The sequence below is a fragment of the Oryzias latipes genome, chromosome 19, assembly GCF_053564925.1.
Source record: "Oryzias latipes strain Hd-rR chromosome 19, Olatipes_Hd-rR_3.1".
NCBI classification, from domain to species: Eukaryota; Metazoa; Chordata; class Actinopteri; order Beloniformes; family Adrianichthyidae; genus Oryzias; species Oryzias latipes.
This window is the reverse complement of record NC_136255.1, coordinates 23,760,479-23,788,434: the sequence shown is the minus strand read 5'-3', so window position 1 is coordinate 23,788,434 and position 27,956 is coordinate 23,760,479. Positions and strand designations below refer to the sequence as shown.

At 40.7% G+C, this 27,956-nt stretch overlaps 1 protein-coding gene across 13 annotated transcripts in view; it reads left to right on the top strand.

The window, feature by feature from the left end:
- The window catches only part of slc38a10 (solute carrier family 38 member 10), a 44,444-nt gene that overhangs the window by 12,565 nt on the left and 3,923 nt on the right, over positions 1 to 27,956 (top strand). For 2 of the 13 annotated variants that reach the window (XM_078937850.1, XM_078937846.1), the window contains exons 1-14: positions 7,383 to 7,585; positions 7,764 to 7,808; positions 7,891 to 8,006; positions 9,134 to 9,251; positions 9,473 to 9,518; positions 9,696 to 9,789; positions 9,906 to 10,049; positions 13,110 to 13,234; positions 19,559 to 19,661; positions 20,337 to 20,519; positions 21,905 to 22,016; positions 24,501 to 24,607; positions 24,704 to 24,857; positions 27,707 to 27,883. In XM_078937850.1, coding sequence (XP_078793976.1) covers positions 7,917 to 8,006; positions 9,134 to 9,251; positions 9,473 to 9,518; positions 9,696 to 9,789; positions 9,906 to 10,049; positions 13,110 to 13,234; positions 19,559 to 19,661; positions 20,337 to 20,519; positions 21,905 to 22,016; positions 24,501 to 24,607; positions 24,704 to 24,857; positions 27,707 to 27,883 — 1,453 coding nt within the window. In that variant the 5' untranslated portion in view covers positions 7,383 to 7,585; positions 7,764 to 7,808; positions 7,891 to 7,916. Of the gene's footprint in view, positions 1 to 7,370; positions 7,586 to 7,763; positions 8,007 to 9,133; positions 9,252 to 9,472; positions 9,519 to 9,695; positions 9,790 to 9,905; positions 10,050 to 12,409; positions 12,535 to 13,109; positions 13,235 to 19,558; positions 19,662 to 20,336; positions 20,520 to 21,904; positions 22,017 to 24,500; positions 24,608 to 24,703; positions 24,858 to 27,706; positions 27,884 to 27,956 lie in introns of those variants that run through there. The other 11 variants (XM_078937849.1, XM_078937844.1, XM_078937847.1 and 8 more) reach the window with 7 other exon arrangements.

Sequence of the window (27,956 nt, the reverse complement as noted above, 5' to 3'; positions counted from 1 at the left end):
GTGACAGTCAAGTATGAGTACTGCATGCTAAAAGCATTACATGCTCTTTGTGTATGTAGCATTAAAAAAAAGGTAGCTGAGCAAGAATACTTATTCTGACTAATAGAATGACTAAGTAATAGCTGTTTATTTCTCTTTAGAAGTCTTTGGGATTTTGGTTTACTGGAGCCAGCAGGTACCTTCTGTATGAAACGCCAAGGGCAAGGGGCCACTCAGTCCAATTCACACAGACAGTCGACGACTTCTGGTTGACTCAAGCACGCGTCTATCTAAAAATGAAAATGTGTCCCATTTCCTGACAGGACAAGAGAACTAAGAGTGTACTCTGAAACTGCCAAGAGGGTCATTAGGTCAACATGACGATACGCCGATGACTTCACTATTTCTTGACTTTTCTCTCCTATGATAGGTTGTGTGAAAAGAACTGTAATAAATGTTTTAGTTCATAAAACGCTGGACTAGGCTGGGATTTATGTTGGATTACAGGAAAAGCGTGTGAACACAACACATGAAAAGAGAACAAAATATGTTTTTTAACACCAGATTGGAATTTTTGTTCTCCAAGTGCAAAGTTGTGTTGACAAGCATCGACCCGGAAACGTATCATCTGTAAATCCATAAACTAAAGTAAATATTAACACATAAACACAAGTTGCACATGCATGCAGAGCTCAGCGCTGCAGATGGTGACTTGGCATCTTTCACTTTGCAGCACAAAATCCCCCATCATCTTAAAAACACTATGCTTCCAACATTGATCTCACAGCACAACAACCCCCCTAAAGTTTAATAAAGTGAATTTCGCTTCTTCTCTCCGAAAGAAGCACCCGCAGATTCAGCCTCGGAAAGGTGGACATGGAGTATTTTATCGAGACTATGCATCCTTTCTCTGCGATTCGCTGCAGCCTAATTGTGGATGGAGTCTAATGTGTGGTCCATTTGCTTCATTAATGGGGCAGACGCTACCCGTTCAGCCAAGAAAACGACTATTGTTCCCTTTACCTTCCCGTTTTTAATGTGTAGCATTAGCCCACAGTTGTTAGTGCTAGTCCATAGTGCTTTGATGATGGTCAAATGACAAAGTCTTAATAGAATATAGTGGGACTGGCAGGACAAAGGTGGGCAATGTTCAGCTGGATGCAGCCAATTTCTGTGTGAGAGGCTTGCCTAAAAACCCTATTCAAAGGCCGTCTAATGCTGCTGCGTAATTAAATGTGATTACTGGAGCAGAGGGCTTTGCTCTCCCTCTCTGAGGGCCACACACAGGACTGGAGGCAGCGTGCATGCGCTCATTAAGGAGGCGCTAACAGATGTACACAAGCAACAACCACAGGCATACCCCAGAAAGCCGCCTCTCTCATCTTGACACAAATAGAGATGAAAATTTTTAAAGAGTCCACTTTTCAGGTAGAGCAAAAAAAAAAGTAGGATACTTAAAAAATCTGGTCAGTTTTCTTTTTAATAGATTTTTATGTGAATTTGATTCGTCAGCCGTGACGCTTTAAACAAACGAACGCCGCATCGTTTGTATAGAACTCTTTCAGGAAATGAAAAGCAAATACAGAACCGTGGAGTCATGTGGTTTCAAATCAAATTGAAGAAAATGTTTAAATCAGTGAAGAATGAAAACAAAAGTTACCTTCCATTCTCACACTCACCTTGTCCGTCCTGCTCTGCGGTGAGGTTTCCTGGGCAGACACGGTCCCCTGGTGATCATGGGAAATCGCGAGCATGCCGGGCTCCACAAAGGCGTCCTTTCAGTTGCCTGCATGCTTGACCTGTGCAGGGTCAGTACTCTGCTTTATGCCCCGTGACCTCTGAGTGACCTGGGGTCACTCCGACGGCCTGAGGTCAAATCCAGATGCCTGCGTCTAATTTCACCCCAACTGGGTTATCCGTCCAAATCTGCCCTAAAATTTGGCCTCCGTCCCCTTAAAGCTACTACTACCTCTACACATAACTGAGTCCCAAAGAAATACACTCTGCAAGTCTAATTGGACTACTATGGAGGAGTGCGCACACTCAAACCCCCCCTTTCCAAACGCACACACAGAGGCCTGACCCTCTGTAACTGCACTAATACCTCATCCCGCAGCCGTTGGTCAATCTTGAGGGATTAAGTGCAGAAAGACACACATGCAAACCAGATACATGCATATACATAGGTGCAAATGCACACGCACACACATGCATGAGTGCAGCAGGCCGGGCTGAGGGTCTAGCTTGAGGGATTATGTGCAGAGAGACAGGACCCTCCAGCCAATCAACCGGTCTGTCACATCGATTTTGAGGGGTCACTGGTGCACAATGGCCAGGGTTTTCCTGTCTTAACCTTTCTGATCATATGCGTGCACACACACACACACAAACACGCACATACACTCAAGTGTAAGACAATACACATGAATTCAATTATTTACATTCAAAAATGTTCTAGAAAAAAATGCTTTCCAGAACATTGAGTGTTAAAGGACCAGAGCGCTCAAGGATTAGGCATAGAAATAATGCAAAATAAAATATTCAGACGTGCATTCTCTGCTCTGCAATATCAAAATTCCCCTTCCGAGCTTCATCAGAAAAATCCTTCATCCCTGGGGGAAAATGACAACCCGGCTGGGAGAAAACTCTTAGGTCAACCACCCCCTCTTTTGTCCCACCCGGGCTCCTTCTTCTCTTTCCTGGTCAAACAACACAATGGTCAAGTATCAGAGAGGGCACCAGGCAGGCACTGTGGTGGACGGAAATAAAGCAAACTGGTTTTTCAGGTGCAAGGCCGAAAGGCTGAATGAATATTTCTTTCCGACGTCATCCGCGTTCGATTTGTGCTGTTTTAGCCTTTTGTTGCTTGTTTCCCTTTCCTGAGAGGAATATCAGAGGCGTCTGGAAAAACAGGATTTGAGCTGTTAGTCTTGTAGTTAAATAAATACAACAATGCAAAAAAAAAAAAGTGTCACAAGGAAAGTCCCCCAAAAGACAAAAAAAAACCCCAGAAATATACATAAAAAAAACACTCTAAAAGTTTCAAAATAAAATACAGCTGGAATTTATTTTTACAGCATTCCAATAGAAAGGAGGCATTTATGCATCACTTTTCTTCATGCGATGAGATCTTCACAAAAATGTATCAGTGGCTCTACAGGTTCAGTGCAACAAATCTGATGGGAAGCGACACATTATGGGCTCATTTTCCCCTGCTGCCTCCATAATTTGTTCCAGAAATATTACGTTAAACTCCACCCTGCAAAAAATAAATATGTTAAGGCAGGACAGGGCAATTGTCCCTGGACATATTCATCAGAAGACAAAACACATCCCTAAATAGATGCAAAATTATCAATGAGCGACTGAATGTTTATAAAGCAGCACACAAAATACACTAAATTGGGTTGTAATTTCAAAATAAGAAACAGAAAATGTACAACCAGAAAAAACAGAATAAGACTAATTTACAAGAAAGAAATATAAAAATTTTGTTAGAGATTGTCTTGAAATATAATTGTAAAAAAAAAGAAACAAGACTGAATATTTATATAAACTAAAAATAATTGAGTAAGAAACACTCAAGCTTGGGTCAAAATATTTGACAAAACAACTTAAAAAGTGTTGGAATTAATGAAAATTTGATTTAAAAGCACACAAAAAACAAAATATTTGTTTCAATAATAATGCAAGAGATTAAAATAAATGTTTCATTTTGAGGAATATAATAAAACACTTAGGGAACTGGTATGTCATTTTACATTAAGAAGATATGGGCTTTTAAAAAAATTCATTCTTAGAGTGTCATTTTTTTGTGCGAAGTGTTAAAATATTATTATTTATTTAATTATGGTGTCTGTCAAAATAAAAGTAATCCATCTGTGTTTTGTGAAGATTAGTGACAGTTTTGAGCATTTCATCACCAGTTCTGTGTCAAAATTGGTCACTTTGAAAGAACTGATGTGTACTTTGGTGTTTTAGATAAATGTGCTGACATCTATGGGGGAAATGGGGAAGTGTTGTTGCTTGAGTTTCTTTAGCTTGTTACATTTTTTTTGGAAACCAGTGTGGAAATTTTATAACTTAAATTTGTGGGAATTGCAACTTTTCCTAATGGAATACACATTTATTTAATAATAATAATAATAAACTTTATTTATATAGCACTTTTCGAAATCCAGATTACAAAGTGCTGTACAATTAATATGAGACAAAATCAGTATTAAAAACAGTTTAATTTAAGAAACTAAGGATACTAGGCATTCATGGTATTAATTTGCTCCTCACCTGTACATTTGTATAAAGTGCAAATTTACAATACAAGTTGGCCTTCGCACATAAATAATTATTTAACGTTCAATCACCAAAATTCACCACCATTCAAATAGACAGGCTCCTAAACTTCACTTACCTTTGTACAAAAGAACAGGGGAACAATTCTCCATGCGATATCATGGACGCATGCAATTCTTATGCTAATCTACTGCTCACTGCATCTTCCTTGCCAGTTTACAAAACCAAATGAGCCAAATACTAATTATTTTAGTTATATTGTTTGGTTTTTGCCATATTTCCTTTCCTTTCTTTGTACTTTCTTAAATTCATTGTCTTTTGCTCAACATAAGCGTTTGTGGCTTCTTCCACCTCCCTGCACGCTTTACTGTTTTCTTTCAATGTTCTAGTTTATGTTTTGTTTTATCTCGTCTTATGTTACGATGCTATTCCTTTGCTAAATAAAAAAAACATTAAACAAATAAAATAAAGAAAAGACATTTTTGTTAAAATGCACCCAGGAGTCTGAACAACACCAGAACACCACTTTTGTTGACACAACAATGATGAAGACAGTAGTTTTTATGCAAAGTGGTATTTATCCTTTTTTTATAGTGATTCATAAGCCATCACACTCTTGTTAGTCCTCGTTTAACCAGCAGTATTGGCTCAGTGATGTAAAATTAGCAGAGGAAAATTAACTTCTATTGAGCCACATTATGATTGAATTTAAACTGCATGATTGTAAGATGAAAGAATATGCATCCATATGTCTAGCTTTGAAAGCCATCTTTATTGATTTATCGTTCAAAAATTCAGATTTTTGTTTAAGGAGTCAAAAAGTTTTTCTGTTTGTTTTTATTATTTTGCAGCTTTGTGGTCCCTGACATGAAACAAGTCCTCCTTCCAGCCCCCCTGCCAGATTGGGGTTTGTTGCCTCAGGGCAACAACATGCTGAATTTTTTTTCTTACAGTAAAATGTAGAATGAGACACAAAGATGCCAAAGTTTTATGTTCAGATCTTTGCTAGAAATTATTTAAAAAAAAAAGGCAGTTCAGAAATGATCTGCAGTGTGTTTGTATTTTTGCATCACGTCTTACTGCTTAAAATGTGTTTCTCTAGTTGAAAATTACTGTCACATTCTGTTCAGAAACTCAGACGGTATGGGCTGATTGAGTAAAACTGCTAGATGTCACATTCCTGTCATGTGGCCCCAGGTGTACTTTTGTATCTTGGGCCCTTTCATCAGTGTCTTTCATCTAATAACATCTAGACTCTGCAGTGGCTGTTGTTGAGGATTTTAAGTTTTTGTAACAAAAGTTCCAAAAGGTCAAGTCAAAACCCAAAAAAAGGTAATTGACCACAAAATAATGATAGCCTAAGTAATTATTTATTTAAAAAAACAATGAATTAGGTTAACATTTTTCGATTTAGGACAAAACTTTTATAAATTCAGCATAGCTTGGGCCCAAAATTGTGTGAACTTAAGACCAAGGAAGATTAAAAAATGATAATAACAATAATTCTCTCTCAAATGTTGGGCTTACAGTGCAAAAAAGAACATAAATAGGAAAAGAAAACAAATTTAAAGAAGAAAAGTCACTAGAAAGTGGTAAAGTTATTTGTACGTGCATCAAAATCCAGAAACAAAGAGTTCCAAAATCGTTCAAAAAGGGTAAATGAGGTTAAAAGAGATTCAATATTCAAGATTCAAGATTCAAGATCAACTTTATTAATCCCCGAAGCGAAATTTAGTTGTTGTAGCAGCACCACGGAAATAGGGGGATAAAGATAAACACAAGACACAAAATATACAGGGAAGAAAAGAGGAAAAATAAAATAAAATAACAATAAAATAACTATACAGTCGAAAAAACTCTAGAACTCTCAAAGAGTCTCATGTACAAAAGCTAACTGTTAGATATAATTGCTTCAAATTGAATTTTATACAGCCCAATAATTAGTATTTTTAGCCAATTCTAAGCAAATGGTTGGTATTTTTTGAATTTGTATGGCCTTAAATTTAGTTTATTTTATTTACAGTGACAAGAAACTAGTGTTGTAAGGTGATATGACTCTTTTTAGAACAAAATGTGAACACAGTGAGAATCTTATTGTGGGTTGGCCCATCTTAACAAATCCTCACGAAAGCTAGCACTTTTTCTTAGACAATAAATCCAACTTTTTTTTAAATCCAAAATGAATGCCAGTCTAACTTGTCAATATTTATTAAATCTTAAAATAGCATCCTTAAAAGTAAAAAAAAAAACAGTGCAATTTCAGTTTTTTTAGTTTTAAATCAAGTTTTCCTATCATCTAGTGTATGAAGCAAAAACAATTGTTTACTCATTTTAATAGGAATTTCCTTATTACTATTTTCTGGCTCTTAATGAGACAGAAATGTCTCAACTGTGCTGATTTTTAGAAAAGCTTAGAAAGGTGTAGAGCAAAGAAAAGTTAAAACAACTTCAAACTTGATAAAACATCTTCTATCTCTGCAACCAGTATCAAATAGTTTAAAGGATCTAATTGTTTGCAGAGTGTTCTGATAAGGTAAAGTATTTTGGGCACATAACCTCCGCGAGGACATGTCAGATGACTGACAGTGTTGAGCTGGTGCATGATCAAGCCAACACTCTTTTACGGAGGTTTGACTCATGTACAGACTTAAGGCATTCTGTACTCCTCTGTACACATCTCATCTTTATGTTAATTAAAGAAACACCAGGATGAGGAAGCTGCAGGTGGCATACTATGATGCCCTGAGTGTGTTTTATTTATTTGTTAAAAAGCCAGGTAGACGAGTGCAAGCAAATTGTTTCTTTTTGTCTTTTTATTTTTATTTATACTTACAAAATTTTTAGTACATTACAATTTGTTTTTCCCCCTGTATTATTCTATTGATTTTAGTTTGCAAATCAGGTGATTCTCAGTTTTTTTCATTCATATTTTTTTTCTTTATGTGAACAAATATCTGGGTGATTAATTTTTGCTTGTACTTCCTTAAAATTATTTATAAAGTAACTGTACTTTTACCAAAGTAACTTGATGCTCGGGTAGATTGGCCTTTAAAAAAACAGTTCTGCTGTTTGACCACTAGTTGGCAGCAAAGTATTTCATGAGTGAAGAATCTGCGACGACGTTTCCTTCCTCGACTGTGATCTGGACTTCCTGGATACGCGTTCCACTGTTTTCTATAGTTTTCGCGTTTTATTTAGTGGGTTTTACTTTTAAATCTTTACACACGAAGTCGGAAATTGTTACAGTAAATAATTTTTTTTTTCGAACTTCCTCATGATAACGTGAAGAGGATAACGAGGCTGGAGGAAGTGAGTGAGTTAATAAAAACACATGTTGTTCGAGTTAGCTTTTTTGGCTAATAGGTTTAAATTACTACATTATGTGTAGATTGTAGAGCTTTGTGTTTAAGTATTGGCTTTAGCTAGGATAGTTTGAAGAATGTAGACAGGCAAAAGTGTGTAAAGTCGGTTGTTTTCGTGTCTTCTCGCAGCGCCACGTCACGCATCGACAGAGGAGACTGATTTAACCCAAGGAGGTCAGAGTGAACCACCTGAAGCCTCCAGAGAGTCCAGCCGTTCGGCTTCACTTATTTATTCGGCTTTTCCCCCTCATCAAAGCGAGGCACGATAGTTATTAGGTCAAAATGACGGCGTCGAACTGGGGGCTCATCATGAACGTGGTGAACAGCATCGTTGGAGTCAGTGTGCTCACCATGCCCTTCTGCTTCAAACAGGTGGGTCACATCCAACACATCTCTGTTCTCATAAATACCCCCATCACGCAGTGGTTCTTAACCTTTGGCTCAACAGAACCCACCCTGTGGAGTTCAACCCTCCACTCGTGTCTCGTGTACATAAACACAAGCATTTCACCAGCATGCAATTTATGAATCAGAGACAGAAGAAAATAAACATTTTGCATTTTTCTAAACAAAGACAAGATGTTTATCAAACTTCAACAGTTTAGAAATTAATTTGGAATCTAAGCCTGAGGGCCAGGCATCCTCCTGCTGCTTTTTCAGATTTCCCTCCTCTATACCTTTATCTGTTCACCTGGATCAGGTGGATTTTGCTAAAATAGAGGCTGCTAGGACACAATTAGTTAGAAAATGTGCAGACGTGGAGGCCTGGAGTTTGACACTTTTATTCCTTAATTTAATTCACAGACAGAATTCTTTTTAAAGATGTTCCAACATGTATTTTACATTTAGCATTTAAGAACTTTTGGAAGTTGTTTCTCAATGACATTAGTCTGTTCATTGCAAACAAAGTCTTCTATTTAAATAAATGTTATCTCTTTGTGATTCTCACAAAAACAGGCAGTGTCCCTTCTGTTAATTTGTTGTAGATTTATGTTGGTTGGATCTGAATTTGGAAACACAAACAATGAATTAGAGGTCAGTTTTTTAACCAGTTACATGTGTCAGACTTTTTCACAACTTTAAAAAACATTTAAAAAAAAGAAAAACAAAACTACAAAACATATGTAAAAAGCTTTTGAAATGCATTTTTTCCCCCCAGAGCATCTAAGAATTACAACCTGTACTCTTGTGGTGTCACTTTGTATCGTCAAGCAGTAGCTCATGCCTGAAGACAATAGTTCAAACCCCGATAGTGGCAACTTCCTCATTTATTTAGATAAAATCAGGTTGAAGATGATTGTATCTCTGTTTTGTGTTGTGAATCTAAATGACGGATAAAACAACCTTTTTCTTTTATGAAAGATTAAACATGTAAAAGAATAAAAGGTTATACTGAAATAAAGGTGTAGCTTTTTAATAAATCTTGAATATACTGCAGACAGTTTACTCTGTTGAGTGTCCCTGATTTTGTGTGACGATTGTTGATCTCCTCTTCTTAGTGTGGGATATTTTTGGGAGCTTTGCTGCTGTTCTTATGCTCCTGGATGACCCACAAGTCTTGCATGTTCCTGGTCCACACCGCCAGCCACACTAAACGGAGGACTTATGCAGGCCTAGGTGAGCAAAAATGATCCATTTAACCACCTTTGTTCTTTATCATATAAAAAAGAATCATGCTTTTACAATAAAAACAACATTTTAGTGTCCCTGACTTAAACTTACTAGGAACCACATCTAAAGTGAATTTTATTGTAGTTATTACAGTTTGGTTTTAGTTAAAATGTAGATGATTATTTTGGTGCTTGATGTTTATGGGGATCTTCCATTCTTTTCTGCAGCATTTCATGCTTATGGGAAACCAGGAAAAACACTGGTAGAGATGAGGTGAGAAGAGTTTGCATGTTCCACAACCACATAATCTCATTTGAATGCTTGTTTTTTATTTCCTGCTAAAAAGAAATACACCAAATTTGAGGATACAAGGCTAGTTTATTTTTTCTTCTGTTTTTTCTTCTGTCTCCTTAATGACTATTGCTTTTGTCATTTTTGCTGTCCCTGCAGTATGATTGGTCTGATGTTGGGGACCTGTATTGCCTTCTACGTTGTCATTGCCGATTTGGGTTCAAATTTCTTTGCCCAGCTGCTTGGTTTGCAGGTTTGGAATTACACAAACTTTCTGATGTTTCTGTGTCACGGTTATTTTGTCATTTCTGAAGAAAAATGTAGAGTTTTTGGAGTCCGCATGTCCTTGTGTGTCTGTTCTTTGAAAAGGTAACGGGCAGTTTCCGCGTGCTGCTGCTGATCGCCGTGTCTCTGTTCATTGTGCTCCCTCTGAGCCTGCAGAGGAACATGATGGCCTCCCTTCAGTCCTTCTCGGCCATGGCTCTCATGTTTTACACCCTCTTCATGTTCACGGTGAGTCCGTTTGCACACATGCAGCCACACGGAGACAAATCAGTCATTATTGTCATTCATAGATTTAAAAAAAAAAAAAAAAAACTTTAGTTTGGCTTAAAAGCATTGTTTTCCTTCTATGCTAATTGTTTTTTGTGGATGATGATGTCCTTACAGAGAGATTTTAACTGATTCTTTGTTTATAACAGCTTGTTTTAATCTAACTTCCAGCTTTAAGGGCTCATTCTTATACTGTCTTTAAGTTTACATGCTTTTAGTGAAAATTGCGTATGAATGGAAAACTTGCTAAACTCATCATCTTATCTGCTTTCCAGTTTTTCTTGTAACAGAAAGGATTTTGAAGTGTTTCATGTAAATATTGTAGCTCTTTGTTCAGAAGTACAATCCCTGGCAAGAAAAAAAAATTACCACCATTATTAGATGATTTCTTTAAAAATGTTTTGAAGACAAAATCAAGGGTTATGCTTTTTTAATTTTTAAGGTAGGATTTCTTGTTTTTATCCAGAATATACAAACTGTAATTGCACATTTATTATTATTATTTATTCTTTTATTGTTTGACCCTGGAAGAAACCAACATCCATCTGGGAATTCTTTTTTTTTCTTTTTCTTTCACTGAACTCTTTTCTCTGTGGCTGTATCAGTTAATGAAAATACATTTTTTTTAATCTAAATTTGTCTTTGAAATGCAAGTTAAAATGATTTCTTCTTGGACAGGTAATATATTTCAATTTTTTCCCATCTATTTAGTTTATAAAAGAAGCATCATCAAAATGTTTATTTTTACTAAAATGTTTTTAAAAAATCACACATGTGATTAAAACTCTACCTGAACAGATGAATCCTGATCCTCCAACTGTGGTAATTCCATTTTTTCTTTTGCCAGGGTTTGTGAATTTCTGAGAACAACAAAGTCTTGCTCCCATTTCTAAAGAAGAACAAATCAAACTGAATCATCACAGAGTGGAAACTGCTCTTTCTGAACTGATGTAGGCTATTATTGTTGAAAGACGCATTTTCTTGGTTTAGTTTGAATATTTTCACGTTTACAGTAAAAACTTGAGGATAAATCTGTGGAAATGCATTAAAAATACAGTGTGATCATGGATTCTGAAGGTTTTTAATTTTCATCAATAATTTCTCTTCAGTAGCTGAATTTTTGAGATGTTTTAACTTAAAGTCCCACTCCAATCATCTTTTTATTTTAAAGGGTTCCCAAAGGTTTTTTCATTATGATTATGGCAAAAGCTGTCATTTTCTAGGACATAGTTTCTTCAGAGCAGCAGAAGTTCATTAGAAATTGCCCTCCGACTTGTGGGCGCGACTGTTGGCGTTGAGCAGTGATGTCCACACTTTTTGGGCATGAGAGCAACAGACAGCAGGCTCAACCGTGTAATGGTAGGAGCATGACATTTCTAAAGCGCGGCTGGCTTAACCACAGCTGGAGTGGTCCTCCGCTGCAGACCCGGCGCGCGGCGGGGCCAGTAGCGGCTTTCCGATGGCTGAAAGAATTTGCGCTCAGTGTATTTAAACACGCATGTGCAGTGACGTTTGTATCAAAGGATGTTCTATTGGCAGTTCTGCATGTCAATCATGTCACAAACTTCTATGTGAGGGTGATTATTCGCTGACAGTTTTTAAAAAAAAAATATATATTTTTTGTGGTTATCTTTGATGGCCTGCGATCTACCCACATGTCCTTCTAAATGAGAACCCCTGGAGCAGAGCAACCCCGCCCCCCTTCTTTCTCCGTTCCTGAGACTTCAGCACAGGGAGCTTGTTGCCCGCCCATTGCATATTCTACATCACAAATACAATCTTTTTTTTTACTGCTCCTGATTTACTAGGATTTGAATAAAGAAATACTCCGAATTTTGAGCTTGTCCTCCATCATGAGAAAAATGCCACTAGAGCCTGTTAAAAACACATTTTTCATTGGAGTGGGACTTTAAAACTTGGATGCTGACACAGTCCAGAGGCAGTTTCCTGCTTTATGATTGAGTTTGATTACTCTCTGAGTGTTCACGGGTTTGTACCGACATTCAAAGACCTCGATCTGCCGTTTTGACTGTGCCGATAACCTGGAATCGTGCTGCGGTGTGTCCGGCTTTAGATCCAGACCAGACCCAGCCCAGATCCCCGACCCTCTAACTGTGATGTATCTCCTTCCTTCCCTCCTGCCATCTTTCCCCTAACTTTACTCCTCTCCTCTCCTCTCTTAATTGTACCACTTTTCCTTGCTCTTCACCTCCAATTTTGTTCTTTTATCCTGTCCTGCCCCCCTCGTTCTCCTTCCTCACCGTCCAAACACCTCCTGTCCCTCCTCCCACCCACCGCTCCGTCTGCTTCCGGTGCTGTAGATAGTGCTGTCATCTCTGCGCTACGGCATAATCTCGGGCTCCTGGGTGGAGCGAGTTCACCTGTGGCGCTTCAAGGGCGTGATTCAGTGCCTGCCCATTATCGCCACAACCTTCTGCTGTCACCCGTAAGTAGACTTTGAACCCCCCCAACTGTAAGGGCAGTTGGGAGTGGAGAGCAAAGGAAGCCTAGAGTTTCTCCTGCACCTGTAAACTCCTACTTCTGCCCTCCCTTTCCTTCCATCTTCATCTCCACCTTCATTAACTGTGACGGCGCGTCTGTGTGGTGGCAGTAGCAATAAGGCAGAGGGGTTTGACAAAGTGCAGCGACGCTGTCTTCATGACCGGTGCCACACCGCCCAGAATGAGCCCGCTGGGTCAGTGTTGCAGCTGGAGGGGTCCAGGCAATAAATGGGGCAAGACACAGAAAACACATGCTGGTGAAAAGCTTGTCAAAGTCCTTCACACCACTAATTTGTATCATTATTTTGGGTCAGATTAATTACTACATTTATTTATCCAATAATTTCTTGCAAGTTTTTGTCCAGTATGGGATTTCCTGTCATTCCCCCCCCCCATCTCTTCATTGCTTTCATTTTCTGCGGTCGACGTGGGTGCAGCCGCCACCCCCACCCCACCCCGACTTGTGTTCATCTACTTTGGCTGTAACCCCCCCTCCCCATCCCCGCCTCCTTCCCCTCAGATGGTGCTGTCTTCGTTCAAACACGGGCTGCTCGGCGGCTGGTGGCTAGGGCAGGTCAATGTGGTGCGCTGGGAGGGTGTGTTTCGCTGTCTCCCCATCTGTGGGATGGCCTTCGCCTGTCAGTCGTAAGTACCCCTCACGCCCTCGCACCCGCTCAGGACGGTGTAATTAAAGGGAAAAAGAGAGTTCTTCACCACGGGGCTCATTAATTTAGAAACATCTGACAGCAGTCCTTTTAAAATATCTTGCAGAGGAATTCTTGAAGCCTTTCTGCTCCGTGATCGTGTGAATTCGGTCTTTCATTGCTGCATGTAGAAACTGAGCAGGTCCCTCTGCTGCTTGTATGCTCACCGCATTCCTTAATGCCAAAGCGAAGGGTTTGGGAAGAGTTTTGCAGCTAAAGGAAAACACGGTTGCATGCTATGTTGCAAAAGGAAGCCTTCTCTTGTGCTAATTTGTTTCATGGCTTGCTAATAAATTTAACTAAATCTGCTCCCATCAGAAGGAATCTAATACTAAAACTACTGTCTGTATGCTCTCTACTACTTTAAGGTTTAAGTGAGTTTATAAGTGAATGAAAACGTTTTTCAGAAATTGCTAAATACTTAAACGAGGCATCGAGTTTCATGTTTGTGGGGGTAACCTCCTCATTTGCTTTGGGTTCAAGTGGGACGTTTCCTGCATGACCTGTCAGAGGGGGTTTGAATGCCGGGTTAGGACGGGGTGACGTCATCCATTCTTGGTTTATTTGTGAGGTAGCAGAGCCAAGTAGGTTGATATTTCAAACTATTTTGTGGTGCAAGCACCAATTTTGGCGTAGATGTATCCTAGGTTAAAGAAAAGCATGTTAGCATGAGAAAAATCCAAAATGGGGGCTTTTTGTAAAGGTGGTGGCCATACACTCAATTGTTACAAAAATATTCAATGTCTATTTACCCGTCTCAAAAATATGAGCTGGCCATGCACCAAGTGCAGTCTTTAAACTTGAGGGGCACCTACAGAATACTACTTTATATATTCTTGTGCTTTTCTGAAAGAGGCGATCCTAAGGTACATTCATGCTGTTGGTTGGTGCTTATACCACAAAATGCACAATTATTTTAATAACTGGCTCCACCAAGATTATTAGTCAGGCCTTAGTCACATGCAACTTTACGGGGGTCGACCTGTACCGGTGCTGCAGGTTTTTGAGTCGTCTGGGCCCGTGGAGGGTACTAAAGAGAAACGGTTACATATCTAAGGGAGAGCAGGTGCTTCTGTCAGTTCCCTTGAGGCTTGTACATGAAAATGGAACGTACCATTATTATGCATGTGATAAGTGTATCGTGAAGTGTTTGTAAGGCTAATGTAAGTTACACCATCTTCAGACGTAAATGTGATGTCATACAATGCTCCTACGCCACACTGTAATCGTCAGTACGGGTGGACTCACCATTAGGCAACCCCGTTATTATTTAACTCTGTCATAATAGAACCCAAATCACTGAACTCACGTTAGACTGCTTATGTGAAAGCGTTTTAACCTCCCCCCTCCATCTGCAGCAATGGACTGTTCCGTCAGCAGCAAGTTGGTGAGAGAATGAAGAATGGGGAAAAAGGGACATAAAAGGACAGGAAAGGCAAATGAAAGTTCAGAAAATGTTCATTTTGAGTGTTTCTTTTTATCCATAGTGTACTGTTTTGTTCCATCATTCATTTCTTTAACATGTAATTTCCGTTTTTAGATGCTTATCCAAACATTTAGATTCTTGTTATTGATACAATGTAAAAGTGAAGACGTTATTCGATGGACAGAGGCCCCCAAATTGCTAGGTCTGCCATTGGTCATTGGTAAGGTGTGAGTTCTGGGTCACAGGATGCTCCAACACACTCTACACTCAAACCAGGCTGCACACAAGGAGCGCACACTTATCAAGTGAAGGGGCTCCTCACGCAGTGGGCAGGATTTGTGGGGTTGAAATAACGATTAAACCCAATCAAAACGCCTGCGTCTCACCTACTTCCCCATTACTTGCCTCTTACGTGCTGAATAAGTGTTAACTACAGCCTTTGCCCGTAGAAAAAAAAAAGTGCATTAACGTTTTAAATCAATGGGCTCACCAAGCGGTCTACGCTCTTAAAAGTTCGTGTGGGCCACCTGCATCAAGGAGGACATCCGGTGTAAAAATCTCTGCATAACCAAAGGAGCGACTCAGTGAAAGCTGATTCGCTGAGGCGACCCCTGACGGGTTCTGCCGACAGGTGAACAATGACCACTTGCGTGCCTCGTACAGGTTTTAGAATCAGAATACATTTACTGCCATTGTTGGGAAATGTGACCTTCACCACCCAATATTTCACCCTAAGGCAGCCCGTATCCACCCGGAAGGGCAGTTGGGACTGAGGCTTTAGTTAACCGGTGTTAGGGAGCGACTGCTGCCTCGAGCCGAAACGCCAATGTTAATTAGCAGAATCATGGAAAGCCAGTGAAACATTATGGTGCATCGGGCTTGTGCACGCCACCCCAGAGTGAAGAAAGTAGGGGCTTGTCGGATTTGTGTGTGTTTTTGTTCGCTGGTTTCCAGCAGCTGCGTTAACTGCAACCATTTGGCAGCGGGATTTCTTGGCCTGTGGTCAGACTGAGCCAGGCGAGCGCTCCTTTAGGCAGCAGGAAGCTCAAGCCAAGCCACTAATCAACACATTGGACTGCCGCCATCTTACAGACACACTGATGTTTTCACACGGCAATTGAACAGCTTTCAGCACATTGGGGTTTTTTATTACATTGGTGAAATGTATTTACTTTCAATTAAAACATTACTTAGCATCAGCATAATGACTGGATAAGAGCTGTCCCTGTTGGTTTTGCAGGAATTATCAAGCAGAACAGGAAAAAAAAAAGTATGAAAAATGTTTTTTTACTGTTTAGAATGAAACACTCACATGAGGATCTGAAGAAGGTATGCAGCTAAATAAACCACTTTGAAAGAGGGAATTAGTCACACAAACCAACATGCTTGGGGATTTCTGTGGAGTGATTTTTGTGTCATAATTCCAAGCGCAACACTCACAGTTTTGACGTAAAATGTAAAAAATTTTGTGTTGCCCAACAGATAATTTTTAAGTGTTCTCTTCTGCGCTCGGAAAAGAGCAGGGCACTGCGTTAAAAATGTGCCACAAAAGTCAGCCAATCACGGGTCACATGGACATGAAGGTTGATTCTGATTGGTCAGAAGTTCTTCCAATCAGCTCGTAGACTGGATCGGGTCTGTGTGCGATTGAAAGAATTTAAAGTCAAAGACTTTGTGTTGAGATTCACTAAATTAAAGTAGATTACAAAGACAAACAAGGAAATGATTTAAATGTAAAAAAACGAGGTCCAAGATAAGATAATGAGCAACTCAACATCTTCTGTTAAATATTTTAAGAATGATCTCGGACCATGTAAGACGCTCAAAAATCAAACAAAATGGAAATTCTGTATTTATTTATAGATTTAGGGAATGTTGTCACCTAAACAAGAGTCAAGGCACTAATCCAATATCAAAAGATAAATGAACTGGAAAAACTCTTTAATCAATTAGGCTTTTAGTCATAACTCTCCTTACGGGTGGACAGAAGTTGTCTATGGGAAGAAAATGGACAAACCTGTACAGGCAGGTGGCCCCCAGAAAATGCCAATGTCGTTGACGTCTCGGTGAATCCAAAGAGCATAAATATTCATGCACATGTTTTCCCTCTGAGCCTATTGTCGGCGGCTGAATGTAGTGAACACCTATGCAACATTTAAGATAGGTGAGACGCAGGCGTGTCAGATTTTTTTTTTTTTTTCAACCCCCTCCAAAACTTGCGCACTGCGCAGGGAACCCTGTTGATGCTGTTCACATGATGGGTGCGCATGCAGCCGTACTGTTAGAATTGAGGAAATTAGGCAGAGTGTAGTTTGTGTGGGCATCCCACAGTAGGCCTTATGTATCACATGTACACCCGTGCATGCAAGATATAAATAATAATATAAAACATGTCATTATGTACAATGGAAATGTGCAAATACACAAAATATAGTGTGAGAAGATATAAAAATGTCCCTCATTGTGTGCAGAATGATATGTACTGATATAAACATGTCAGATGTGCAAAAACAGCATGGAGGTAGGGAAGTGTCGACAAGTTTACATGGGATAAATACTTAAATTACCAGATAAACATATATTTAAAAATATACATTGGCATGTGCTGTAGCAAATTTTATCTGCGCATTTTGGAGTGGAGCAAAGAAGCTATTTTAGAGTCTGTTTTAGTTCTGATGCCTCTGTAGCGCCTCCCAGAGGGCAACGGGTCAAACAAGTCTGAGCCAGGATATGCACTGTCCCTGTATATAAGTATACGCCATTTACCTTATCACACACACAACAATGGTACGTTCCATTTTCATGACGTTCCTTGAGGTGGCCGTAAGAGTCTCAAGGGAACTGCAGGACATACCTGCCGCCGCTCCCCTAACCCTAACCCTCCACGAAACCCAGACAACACAAAGACCCCTTCGTGCCCGTACAGGTCAACCTTCCCCCAATATGGATGCATGTGAATAAAGCTTTATATCGGATATCCAATGGTTAAAATGGGATTAGATTCCTATTTTTTTCCCAACATTTTAATTGGGTTATTAAAAGATGAGATATTTAAAATAACCAGAACAAAGATGGACCTTTAATGACTATACCTGTGTTTTCCTACATTACAAATTAACAGAAAAGCTGCTAGAAGAAATAAATTTATAGACAAACAAATTGATTTAGATTAATTGTTACGACTCTTTGCAAATAAAAATTGATACATTTAGAGGTTTTTTTATGTACTATCAGGAAATCAGATGGTCTTTACTTTAAGTTTTCTTTTTTACTAATAATTTTGAAGGAGCCTTTATCATATTTCTTTTGTTTAAGCACATGAGTCTCTCAGCCAGGACTATTGACTTACCATTAGACGCTGCACTAACAATATATCGTTTTATTTAACCTTGGCGATCAGATTTACTGGTTTGGGGATTAAACAAGCGCCGAGGACTAGCGTGAAGAGTCGGACCTTGCTAATAAAACCAGTGTGTGTGAAAGTGAGACAATCAAGGGGGAGAACAAGAGCCCACGCCGAAGTAATGGCTCCTCGCTCGCGCTCTCATTTCTGCTCTGTGCCTCGTCCTTTGTGTGAGAGTAAGGAGGCGAACAAAAAGAGTCTGCCAAGAAAGTTTATAACGCTCTAAAACCTGTCAGGCACTTGCTGTTATATATAAAGCCAGTAAATTTGGTGTTTAATGTGCGGACGGCCCCTTCACGCGCCCACACTCCCCTTATAGCACAGAACAGGAAGTGACAGAGGAAACTTAATGGACGGCCAGCCACTCAGTCATGGGTTCAACCTCAGCCTGCCTTGACTACTGTCACCCCTTCTGCGTCGCACACCTCCAGTGAGTGCTTGTAAGCTTTTTGTACAGACACCGCCATCTTCAGCCATTCTGCATGTCCTGCCAGACTCGTAACTGCTAACTTCATGTATTTCCACCTGAAATCTGAATTGGAGGATGCTTTTGGGACTGCCTATGTAGTAAATCACGGGTTTTCAATGTGTCGCACATAGACGATTCAAACAGATCTGTTATTACTTTTGCAAGTAACTGGGGAAGTTAGTAAAACAACTCCCAAAATTAAAGTTTCTATGAGTTTTCTTCATCTTGCAGCTGTGTTTTACAATGCAAGATTGTAATAACCCCCTCCTGAGGGACTCCTCACACCACCTTGAAAACCTTTGATGAAAAAGACTGATATGAAAACTGTGAAAGAGAGGATAAAAGGGAAACAGAGTTAAGGTGTAAAGCATGTGAGGTGCTCCTCCTCCTCATCCCCAGTATGCCAGCAGTGTTGAGGAATATGTTCTGCTCCTTCCTGTTATTTGTATTTTCTTACTGGCAAACGCTCTCTGTGCCACTTTGCAGTAGTTAGCGGCGAGCTACAGATTAGTGCCCCTGGCAGCACTGCAAACAAGTCTGCGTGTTCAACAGTATACATTTTAATTTGAAATGGATTTCATGAGGGCTTACGGTAGTAAAAAAGAAAAAGAAATATTGTGGAATTAGGAACAAAGGACTCAGAACTGCAACCTGGTGGCTGAGAAAACGGTGCATCATTTGATGACCGAGCCGCACAAATGGACCCCCTTATGGCTGCTCATTAAACAACTCCACACTGCATCTTCCACTACTGTATTTGAAGTTTGCAGCTATGAAGACTGTTGTTTTGTCAGCTGCCATGCGGGGAGAAAAACCCTCACCAAACATCTGTGGGGAAGCACTGCGCTGACCTGCTGGCTGCTGGGGGATTGGGATTCGCAAGCTTTAGCTGATGATGCAGGCAGAAAAAGTGTTTTCTGGAGTAGCACGCCGAGTGTGTCTCTGTTGGGCCCCTTGTCTCTGGCAGGCAGGTGCTCCCGACCTACGACAGCCTGGAAGAGCCCTCGGTCAAACGCATGAGCACCATCTTCACCTCTGCTCTCAACGTGGTCACCGTCTTCTACATCACCGTGAGTGGATCTGCACTTTTACACCAGTGCCAGCCCTGCACGCCGTCGCATGTCGCTCTGCCCTCACCGTTGAAGCATGTGCTGGTTGTCTTCTTATTGATATTTGAGAACGTCTCTGTTTGTTTATGCATCAAAACATGCAACTAAATTCTAGATATGGCTGAAACTTAAGAAAGAAAACTTAAAAATAAAAAAAGTCAGTAATTTATCCAAAACATCTATTAATTAGAAATGTTTAAGTGGAAAATATTGATGGCTTATTCACAAATAAGCACATTTTCAAATTGATGCGAATGTCAAATCCCCAAACTGTTGGCAGAAATTGAAAAACCAGGATAGAAAAGCTAGAAAAGGAACTTTTGAGGATCATTGGTGTCAGGATTGCAACACAAATTGCTATAAAAGGGATTTTCACTGGTATAAAAATTGGTGTTTAAAAACTTTAACCTGCAAAGATTTACAAAATGTTATTGTCTGCAGTGCAAAACCAGACTTCAAAAAAACTAAAGGAATCCCTGTGTGTAAGGGACAAGCTCAAAGACCAACAGTCTTCAGTTTTTATGTACCAACACTGATCAGTTTTAACCTGAAAGGTATTTTTTTGGTCATTTGTCAAAGTTTGAGTCCACAGAGTTTATTCTTTTTTTGCCTTTTGTCCGCCTCTCTGTTACCCAGGTGGGCTTCTTTGGCTACGTCAGCTTCACCGACAACATCGCGGGCAACGTGCTGATGAACTTTCCATCAAACCTGGTGACGGAGATGATCCGCGTTGGGTTTATGATGTCTGTGGCTGTTGGATTTCCCATGATGATCCTGCCCTGCCGGCAGGCCATCAACACCATGCTTTTTGAGCAGCAGGTGAGCGTAAAATAACACCTGGACTCCATGCAGAGTCGGTAGAAGCTGTGAAAACCTCTCAGATCTGGAGAGGATGTCACGGTTTTCATATTTCTAAAAACATAGAAACCGATTCAACATGAAAATGCGCGGACTGTGTTTCTGAATTGTGGATAAAAGGTTTGTGTGTAACTGAACATTTAGGTTGAACATTTAAGTGTTATTTCCTTTTTTAGATTACGTTTTAAAATAGTTAAACTACATTCACTGGCCGCTTAATTAGGGACACTTTGCTCGTATCTTTTGCCGTCAGAACTGCCTTAATCCTTCATGGCATAGACTCACCAAGGTACTGGAAACATGTCTGAGAGTTTGGTCCATATTGACATGACAGCATCCGATTTGTCGGCTGCACATTCTCTGTGGAGTTCATTTGAGTCCAGTGAACTCATTGTCATGTTGAAGAAACCAGTCTGAGAGGATTCCAGCCTTATGACATGGCTCCTTATCCTGGAACTGGTCATAAAGGGATGGACATGGTCAGCAACCACATTCAGGTCTTCTGCTGCTGTAGTCCATCTGCTTCAAGGTTGGACGTGTTGTGCGTTCAGAGCCGAGCTTCTGCAGACCTCGGTTGGAACCAGCGGTTCTTTGAGTTCCTGTTGTGTTTCGATCAGCTGGAACCAGTCTGACCATTCTCCTCTGACATCAACACAGCATTTCTGCCCACAGAACTGCTGCTCACTGGATATTTTCTCTCTTTCTAACCATTCTCTGTAAACCCCAGTTGACCAGCAGTTTCTGAAATACTCAGTCCAGCCCGTCTGACACCAACAACCACGCCACATTTAAAGTCACAAGCTTCCACTTTGACACTTATGTGTTATGGGAAAACCTATATCACATTTGAATGGTTACTACACCAAATCTAGTGTACAGATAAAGTTTAAAGCATCTGCAGATATTTTACAGTGGATGGAGATAAACGTTACCCTCAAAAGTTAAGGAAAGGTACAGAAAAAAACAGTCATCAGACGCCCGCATCAGCCTTGTACAGATTGGTCCGTGACAATTTTGTCTAACATGAAATGCCTGAAAAAAATTGGAAACAACTGCTCTAGCTAAGAAACGCCCGCCACTTTCTTTTGTAAACAAAAGAGCACTTTTAGATTGTTTTAGAAAGTCTCCATAAAAACAAATGCTGTTTGCTATCTAACATGTATGTTTAGATTTTTTTCTCCTCGTCTGTCTCCACCTTAATCCAAATTGTAGTTTAAAGAAAACCAAGAATCTGTGAACTTCTGTTGATGATCTGCACGTCTTCAGCTTCACAGTTGGAAAAATGTCAGGAAAAAAATGTCTCCCCCCTCCCTCCAATCTCGACTTCCTCTATCTCCATCCTACAGCAGAAAGATGGGACATTTGCTGCTGGGGGCTACATGCCCCCCCTGCGCTTCAAGATGATCACCCTCTGCATCGTTTTCGGCACCATGCTGGGAGGCATTCTCATCCCCAACGGTACTTCCCACAAGCATGCATGTATGGCGACGACTGGACTAACATTATGCGTGTGTGGGGTGCATGTGCCCCTTTATGTGGGCGGGGCAGCTGGGGAGCTTTACGATGTGTGTGAATGTGACTTTATGAGTCAGTGACTGTCACACTCCAACACAGTCCTTAAATCAGGGCCCTTACTTTTATCGCCCCTTCGGCGGGCTGACAGGTAGATGGGGCTATTATTCTCCCAGACGCCGTCTCACACTCTCCGTCATACAAACACAGGTCCGTGCACACACACCAATATTGGCTCTCTGTCATTCTCTGAGTTGGGACCCCTCCTACAAACGGCTCCAAAATGGTGGAGATGTTAAGGTCGGCGTTAGTTTACATTCGTCTTTTGTCTGGTTTTCTCTGCTTTTTTTTGTTCAACTTTTGATTCGGCAAGCATGGGAGCAGACATAAAGTGGGTCTTTGTGGATCTAATCAGACTAATAGACTGAGCAGAAAAGAAGGGGGGGACCCCAGGGAGATCAGATAGTAAATCTGAGGAGCACAATATGGAGTCCATCCTCTGGATGAACCATGGCGTCTGGGCCGGATGCCCGCCAGATCCATTGACCGTATATGAGAACTGGACTGAGTGACACCCTCAGATTCCAAACAGGAAGTGGTACCAATAAGCCAAAATCCTATAGACCTCTATAGAGAAATAAACAGCTATTAGTCAATCATTCTATTTTTCAGAATAAACATTCTTGCTCTGATACCCTTAATAAGAATAGAAGAGAATAGAAATGTATTGATCCCACAGAGGGGGGACTTCATCATTTTACCATAACCCTTTTTAAAAACTGCAGAAAGATGGTAAAGAACTATAAATATCCACTCAAAAATGAATCAGAACAATAATTATGGTCCAGCATTTATAAAGCGTTCTAGCATCTAATCGCTGTCTGGAAGATAGATCTGCAGAAGCGCTCCTTCCTGCAGCGAGGTGCTAGTTTCTGACTGAAGGAGCTCCTCATGCAGAGGAGGAAGATGAAGAGGATTGTCCATGATGGATTCCAGTTTGTGTTGCATCCTCCTCTCACCCACCAGTCACAGACTCATCCCAGCATGGAGCCGGATCTCTGCGCCAGTTTGTCGTCTTCCTGTTCCCATCAGTGCACCCCCCCCCCCTCCCCCCCAGCAGCTCTCTCCGTAGAAGAAAGCAGGAAAAACTCAAACTCTGACGGACCTAAGTTTCCCCAGCCTCTCCTGCAATCTCCGATCCCATTTTGTTGTTGCCTAGTGTCGACAGCTGATCGTGTTAGACGAAGCACCTGTAGACTCGGAAAGTGGGGAAAAATAGTCGAAAAAGTTACGCCGCTGCACTCATTACATGTTAAAAGAAAGTCCATGTCTGTCAAATACAGTTTACTAAAGGCCCGTACACACCGGGACGAATATTCGCCAGGCGTTATTCGCCAGCGTTTTTCGCCACGTTTTTTGTGTTCACACCCAGGCGATTTTCGCTGACGATGAGTGGAGTGAACATGCAATTTCATTCCCTGACATTAGATGGCGCTTAATGTAAAACAGAAATACTCCTGTACACAAGGTGGCGCTGCGCAACTTTACGCTTCTTAAAGTCGCTTTTCACTCAGAAGAAGAGAGCAAGTATTTACACGCTTGTCAGAATCATACAAAGAAAACATGAATATTTCAAGCACCAGTAGCTCCAACTGGTGCTTGGTTCGGGGATATTTAAGAATGTCCGTCATTATTGCTTCGCGGCAGTGTAGACGCTACTTGGCGTCTATCTTCTTCGCTGGTATGTGTGCTCAGCAAGGCAGTTTTGTGTTTGAGCGCCCCCAAGTTGTGTTTTACTGTAACTTCAGAAGCTCCAGACACGTGAGCAAAAGCGCCGTTCTCATTGGTCGAGTAGATTTCGACGCGACGCGTCGAAAAAAAAAAAACGAACCCGAGGCGTTTTTTTTTTTTGACGCTTTAACGCCTGGCGTTTTTTCGGGTCGGTGTGCACACTCTCGTTGGTGCCCTTTGTTTAGTCACGAGGCGTTAAACGTCGGCGAAAATCGCCGGCGAAATTCGTCCCGGTGTGAACAGGCCTTAACGAGAGAAAAACAAACGGGAAAACACGGAGCTATGGTTGATGGCAGCTTACCGTGTTGCCACTTGTTAAATAAAAAATAAGGTCTTGCTAGTCCTAGTCCCCCCCCCCCCCCCCCCAAGATATTTTTTCTGTATTGCAAGTTGTTTAATAAATAAAAATTGAACCAATCACTGATGTCGTCTGACTCAACATGGGGTCCATATCGCGAAAAAATGGCGACTGAATTGACTTAACTTTATTGGAGCCAGAAATAAGCCATTTTCTATGGGTCACACTTGCTCAGTCCAGTTCTCGTATACAGTCAATTGGGAGATTGTGTGTGTGGACGGGAGTGGTGCTGGTCGGGGGGCGGTGCTACACTTGTTTAAAGATCCCCCCCCCCCCCTCAGTGGAAACCATTTTGGGTCTGACTGGAGCCACCATGGGGAGCCTCATATGCTTCATCTGTCCTGCTCTCATCTACAAGAAAATCCAGAAGAGCGGCGTCGTCTCCCAGGTGACGGATCTGCTCTGTCCCTCAGCCTGTGTGCTCAAAATCTGTCCGCTTGCTTTTATTGGCGGCTCATGCATCTGCTCCATCTGTACTCTCCAGCTGGTGCTCTTTGTTGGCCTGGGAATCCTGCTCATCAGCACCTTCACCACCCTGTCAATTTCCGCCGGCACCCCTGGCTACAAGGTCCGACCTCCTCCCCCTCCGGCACGCGTCAAAAGCAACGCGCCTCTTCCAGACCTTCCTGAAGTGCACGGTAAAGATCATGACTTTCCCTAATGTCTGGCAGACACTTACCCACTTGATGGACTGTAAATGAAAGTGGTTTACTAATGAGCCATGGAAACATTTACGTACCGGAGCAGAGATTGGCTGCAGCGTGTTAGACTGGGACAGTGTCGCCACACGCAATTATATCATGTAAAACGCAGCGGCGCAACGAGAGATGTGTTTGTTTTCAAAGTCATGGACTGCGCCCCGAATGATGGCAGTCAGGAAAATGTGAAGCAGAAGCAAAAAGGGGCCTGCCAGACTAAAACAAAGGCAGAAAAGAAAGGAGTCTTTTTATCTCGCTGAGAAGGAAAAGATGGAGACAGACGGGGTGAGTGATAGACGGGCAGCCAGGGTGAGGAGATAACCTCTTGATAATATCTGAAAGCAGCGCTCGGTGCTTGACATTGATGAGGTGAGATTGATGCCCTTCAAACTCCAGCAATTTTTCTCCACCGCTCTGCCTATGTTAATTTCTCCTGCCACCCCCCCAGTGATGAAAGTCTTCCGGGAATTCCCGGAAATCCGGGTTTTTGAGCAAACCGAACGTACTTTCCGGGAAATAAAGACCTGATCTCTACGGACAAATCGCTTTCCGGATTAGAAAATGGTCTGAAATCAGCTAATTTTAGCTTTATTTTCTATATTTCTCCGCAGATCGCTTCCTCTATGGTCGTGGCCATCTTTCGTCTTCCCGGCCTAATTGACCAATGACGGGACGTTTTAGTTGCTTTCGGATGCGTCGACGGGTCTGATTGGCTCTGTCTGCACCACGTGGTCAGCGTGACTCGCTTCCCTAGAGACCAAAACTGGCGGACCCACGCTAAACTTTCACAAACACATGAGTTTGCGATCAAATTTGTGTTAAAATAATGGCAGGCATCGTCATTATTGAGCGTGGTCACGACCTCAGTTGTGAGAAGACGATAAAAAACAAATTGAAGTGGTCTTGGCTGGAAAAAAAAAAAAGATTTTTAAGGTAGTGTAGGTCAAATACTTTTTTGTGTAAAATAATCTCAAAACCACATTTTGAAATAATTTCAATTTTAGTTTTGAGTTTCAGTTTTTATTTTGAATACATTTCTCTATCTAATTTATTTGTATTTCCTAATTACCATGATTTAGTTCAGTATAGTTAACATTAATTATAAGTATTTGATGGTTTGGACCCGCACTCCCTTAAAAAATAATGTTTACAATGTTTAGTTTAGTTGGTATGTTTGTTTTGATATTTCCCAGATTACTTAGTATTGGTGTTAAAGAATTGATGTATTATGTTATAGAATTATAGTTTAAAGCAGATCCCATATTTTGATGTAATTATAGTTTGAGAAAACAGTGCAAGTGGATGTTGTACATCAGTCATTTCTAAAGCAGAAATAATGTATAAATAACTGAGGTATTTTCATAGAATATCATAGTTACTGGTGTTCTTTTTGCCATTTGGGGCTTTGATGTTACTATATTTTAGCAATTGTATGTTTTGCAGCTTTAAGGAAAAGCGTAGATTGTAGGATTGTGTTACTTTGAGCAATTTTCCAAATTCTTTTTTAGGACCAGCAAGTCCTTAATGGAGAGTCAAACTAGGGGTTTGAATGAAAAATCATGATGCTCCAATTAGTCTTAGTTTCTTGATAAAGAAGTGAATAACTAGCTGCCAGAATGCACCAGAATGCATCTAAGACCACGTATTTTTCCAAAATTTCGCTCTGTGCCCGCCATATCGCTCAAAGAAAAGTTCAGGGATTTTTTCCTTGCCTGACTTTCATCACTGCCCCCACTCCTCCTTAAAATACATCGTCTTCACCTCCTTCTCCTCTGTATTCTGCATTGATGAGGCTTACAAGTGAAGCATTTGGACTATTTTGGAGAAAGAAAAGGACGCCTAAGGGATCCTTACCCTCACCTTTCACTAATTCCTTTTTCTCTTGTGGGTTTTCTTTTATTTATGGCGAAATTATGCCTTCATTCGTTTTTTTTAATTCAGATTAACAGACTGCGTCTTTTTATCCTAATTTGTCTTCAATTATCCGATTTTCCTTATTTCTTAGATTATTTTCAAATGTGGCGTTTGGTGCCACCTAGTGGATGATTCAGTCTAAAATCAGCATTTGATTTTCTCAAACTCTCCAATAGTTGGCTGATGGAAATTTCCAGACGAGAAGAATTTGAATTTAGTGTCATGAAAGTCAAAATCTTTAGTCGTCTGTACTAAAGTTTGTCAGTTCTCTCTCATGTTCAGCATCTTCTTCAAAGTTCTGTCAATTGGAAACTAGATTCCTCATCTGATTTTTTTAAAGTGTTTGACCAGGATTACATGAAAGCACAAAGCTGCAGTGTTCACACAAAGACTGTTAACTTTTCCTCCCTAAAGATTTTCTGGTTAGTTTTAGTTTAACAAAAAGACTATGGGGTCAAATCAACATCGTCCCGTGGGCCAGATGCGGCCCCGCATTCCATTTTCCACCGGCCCGCAGGCACAAATCAACAATATAAACTATATAAAATCTTGAGTGCACTATTTCTTTATAGGGTTAGCTAAATTACTTTTTAAGGCCTTGTAAACCTGTGGCAACACTGTCGTGCAACATTTCTGTGACACTTTCTAGCTAATTTCTAAAATGTCTGCGGTAAATTGACCGTGTGGAAACTGCTCAGTGAAATATGAAAACAGCTCTCTGCCTCATATGCCAAGATTGTAGCTGTTTTTAAGGACTTCAAAAATGAAGCAGTTTTATAGAAAACTATTTTTTTTCCTATAATTATTTTGCAAAACTTACGTTTAGTCATCAAAACTCTAGAGTTTCTCCAACCGTTCTGTGTTCTTCCACACAGACAAGTCTGCAGTTAATAAGCCAGTGGATATAAAGAAGCCTGATCCTTTACCTGTGGGGGGTGGAGACCCCGCAGAGAGGGGTCAGGCTGAGCCCCCGCAGATCAAAGGACCTCTTGAATCATCTGAGAAGGAGAAAAAGGAGGAGGACACCTTGCAGCTAGACCGCCCAGATGCTGGTTAGAACCTGCTCCGTGTCTGGAACAATAAGTGCATGTTGAACGATGTCGAGTCAGTTTCATGTCTTGGCGC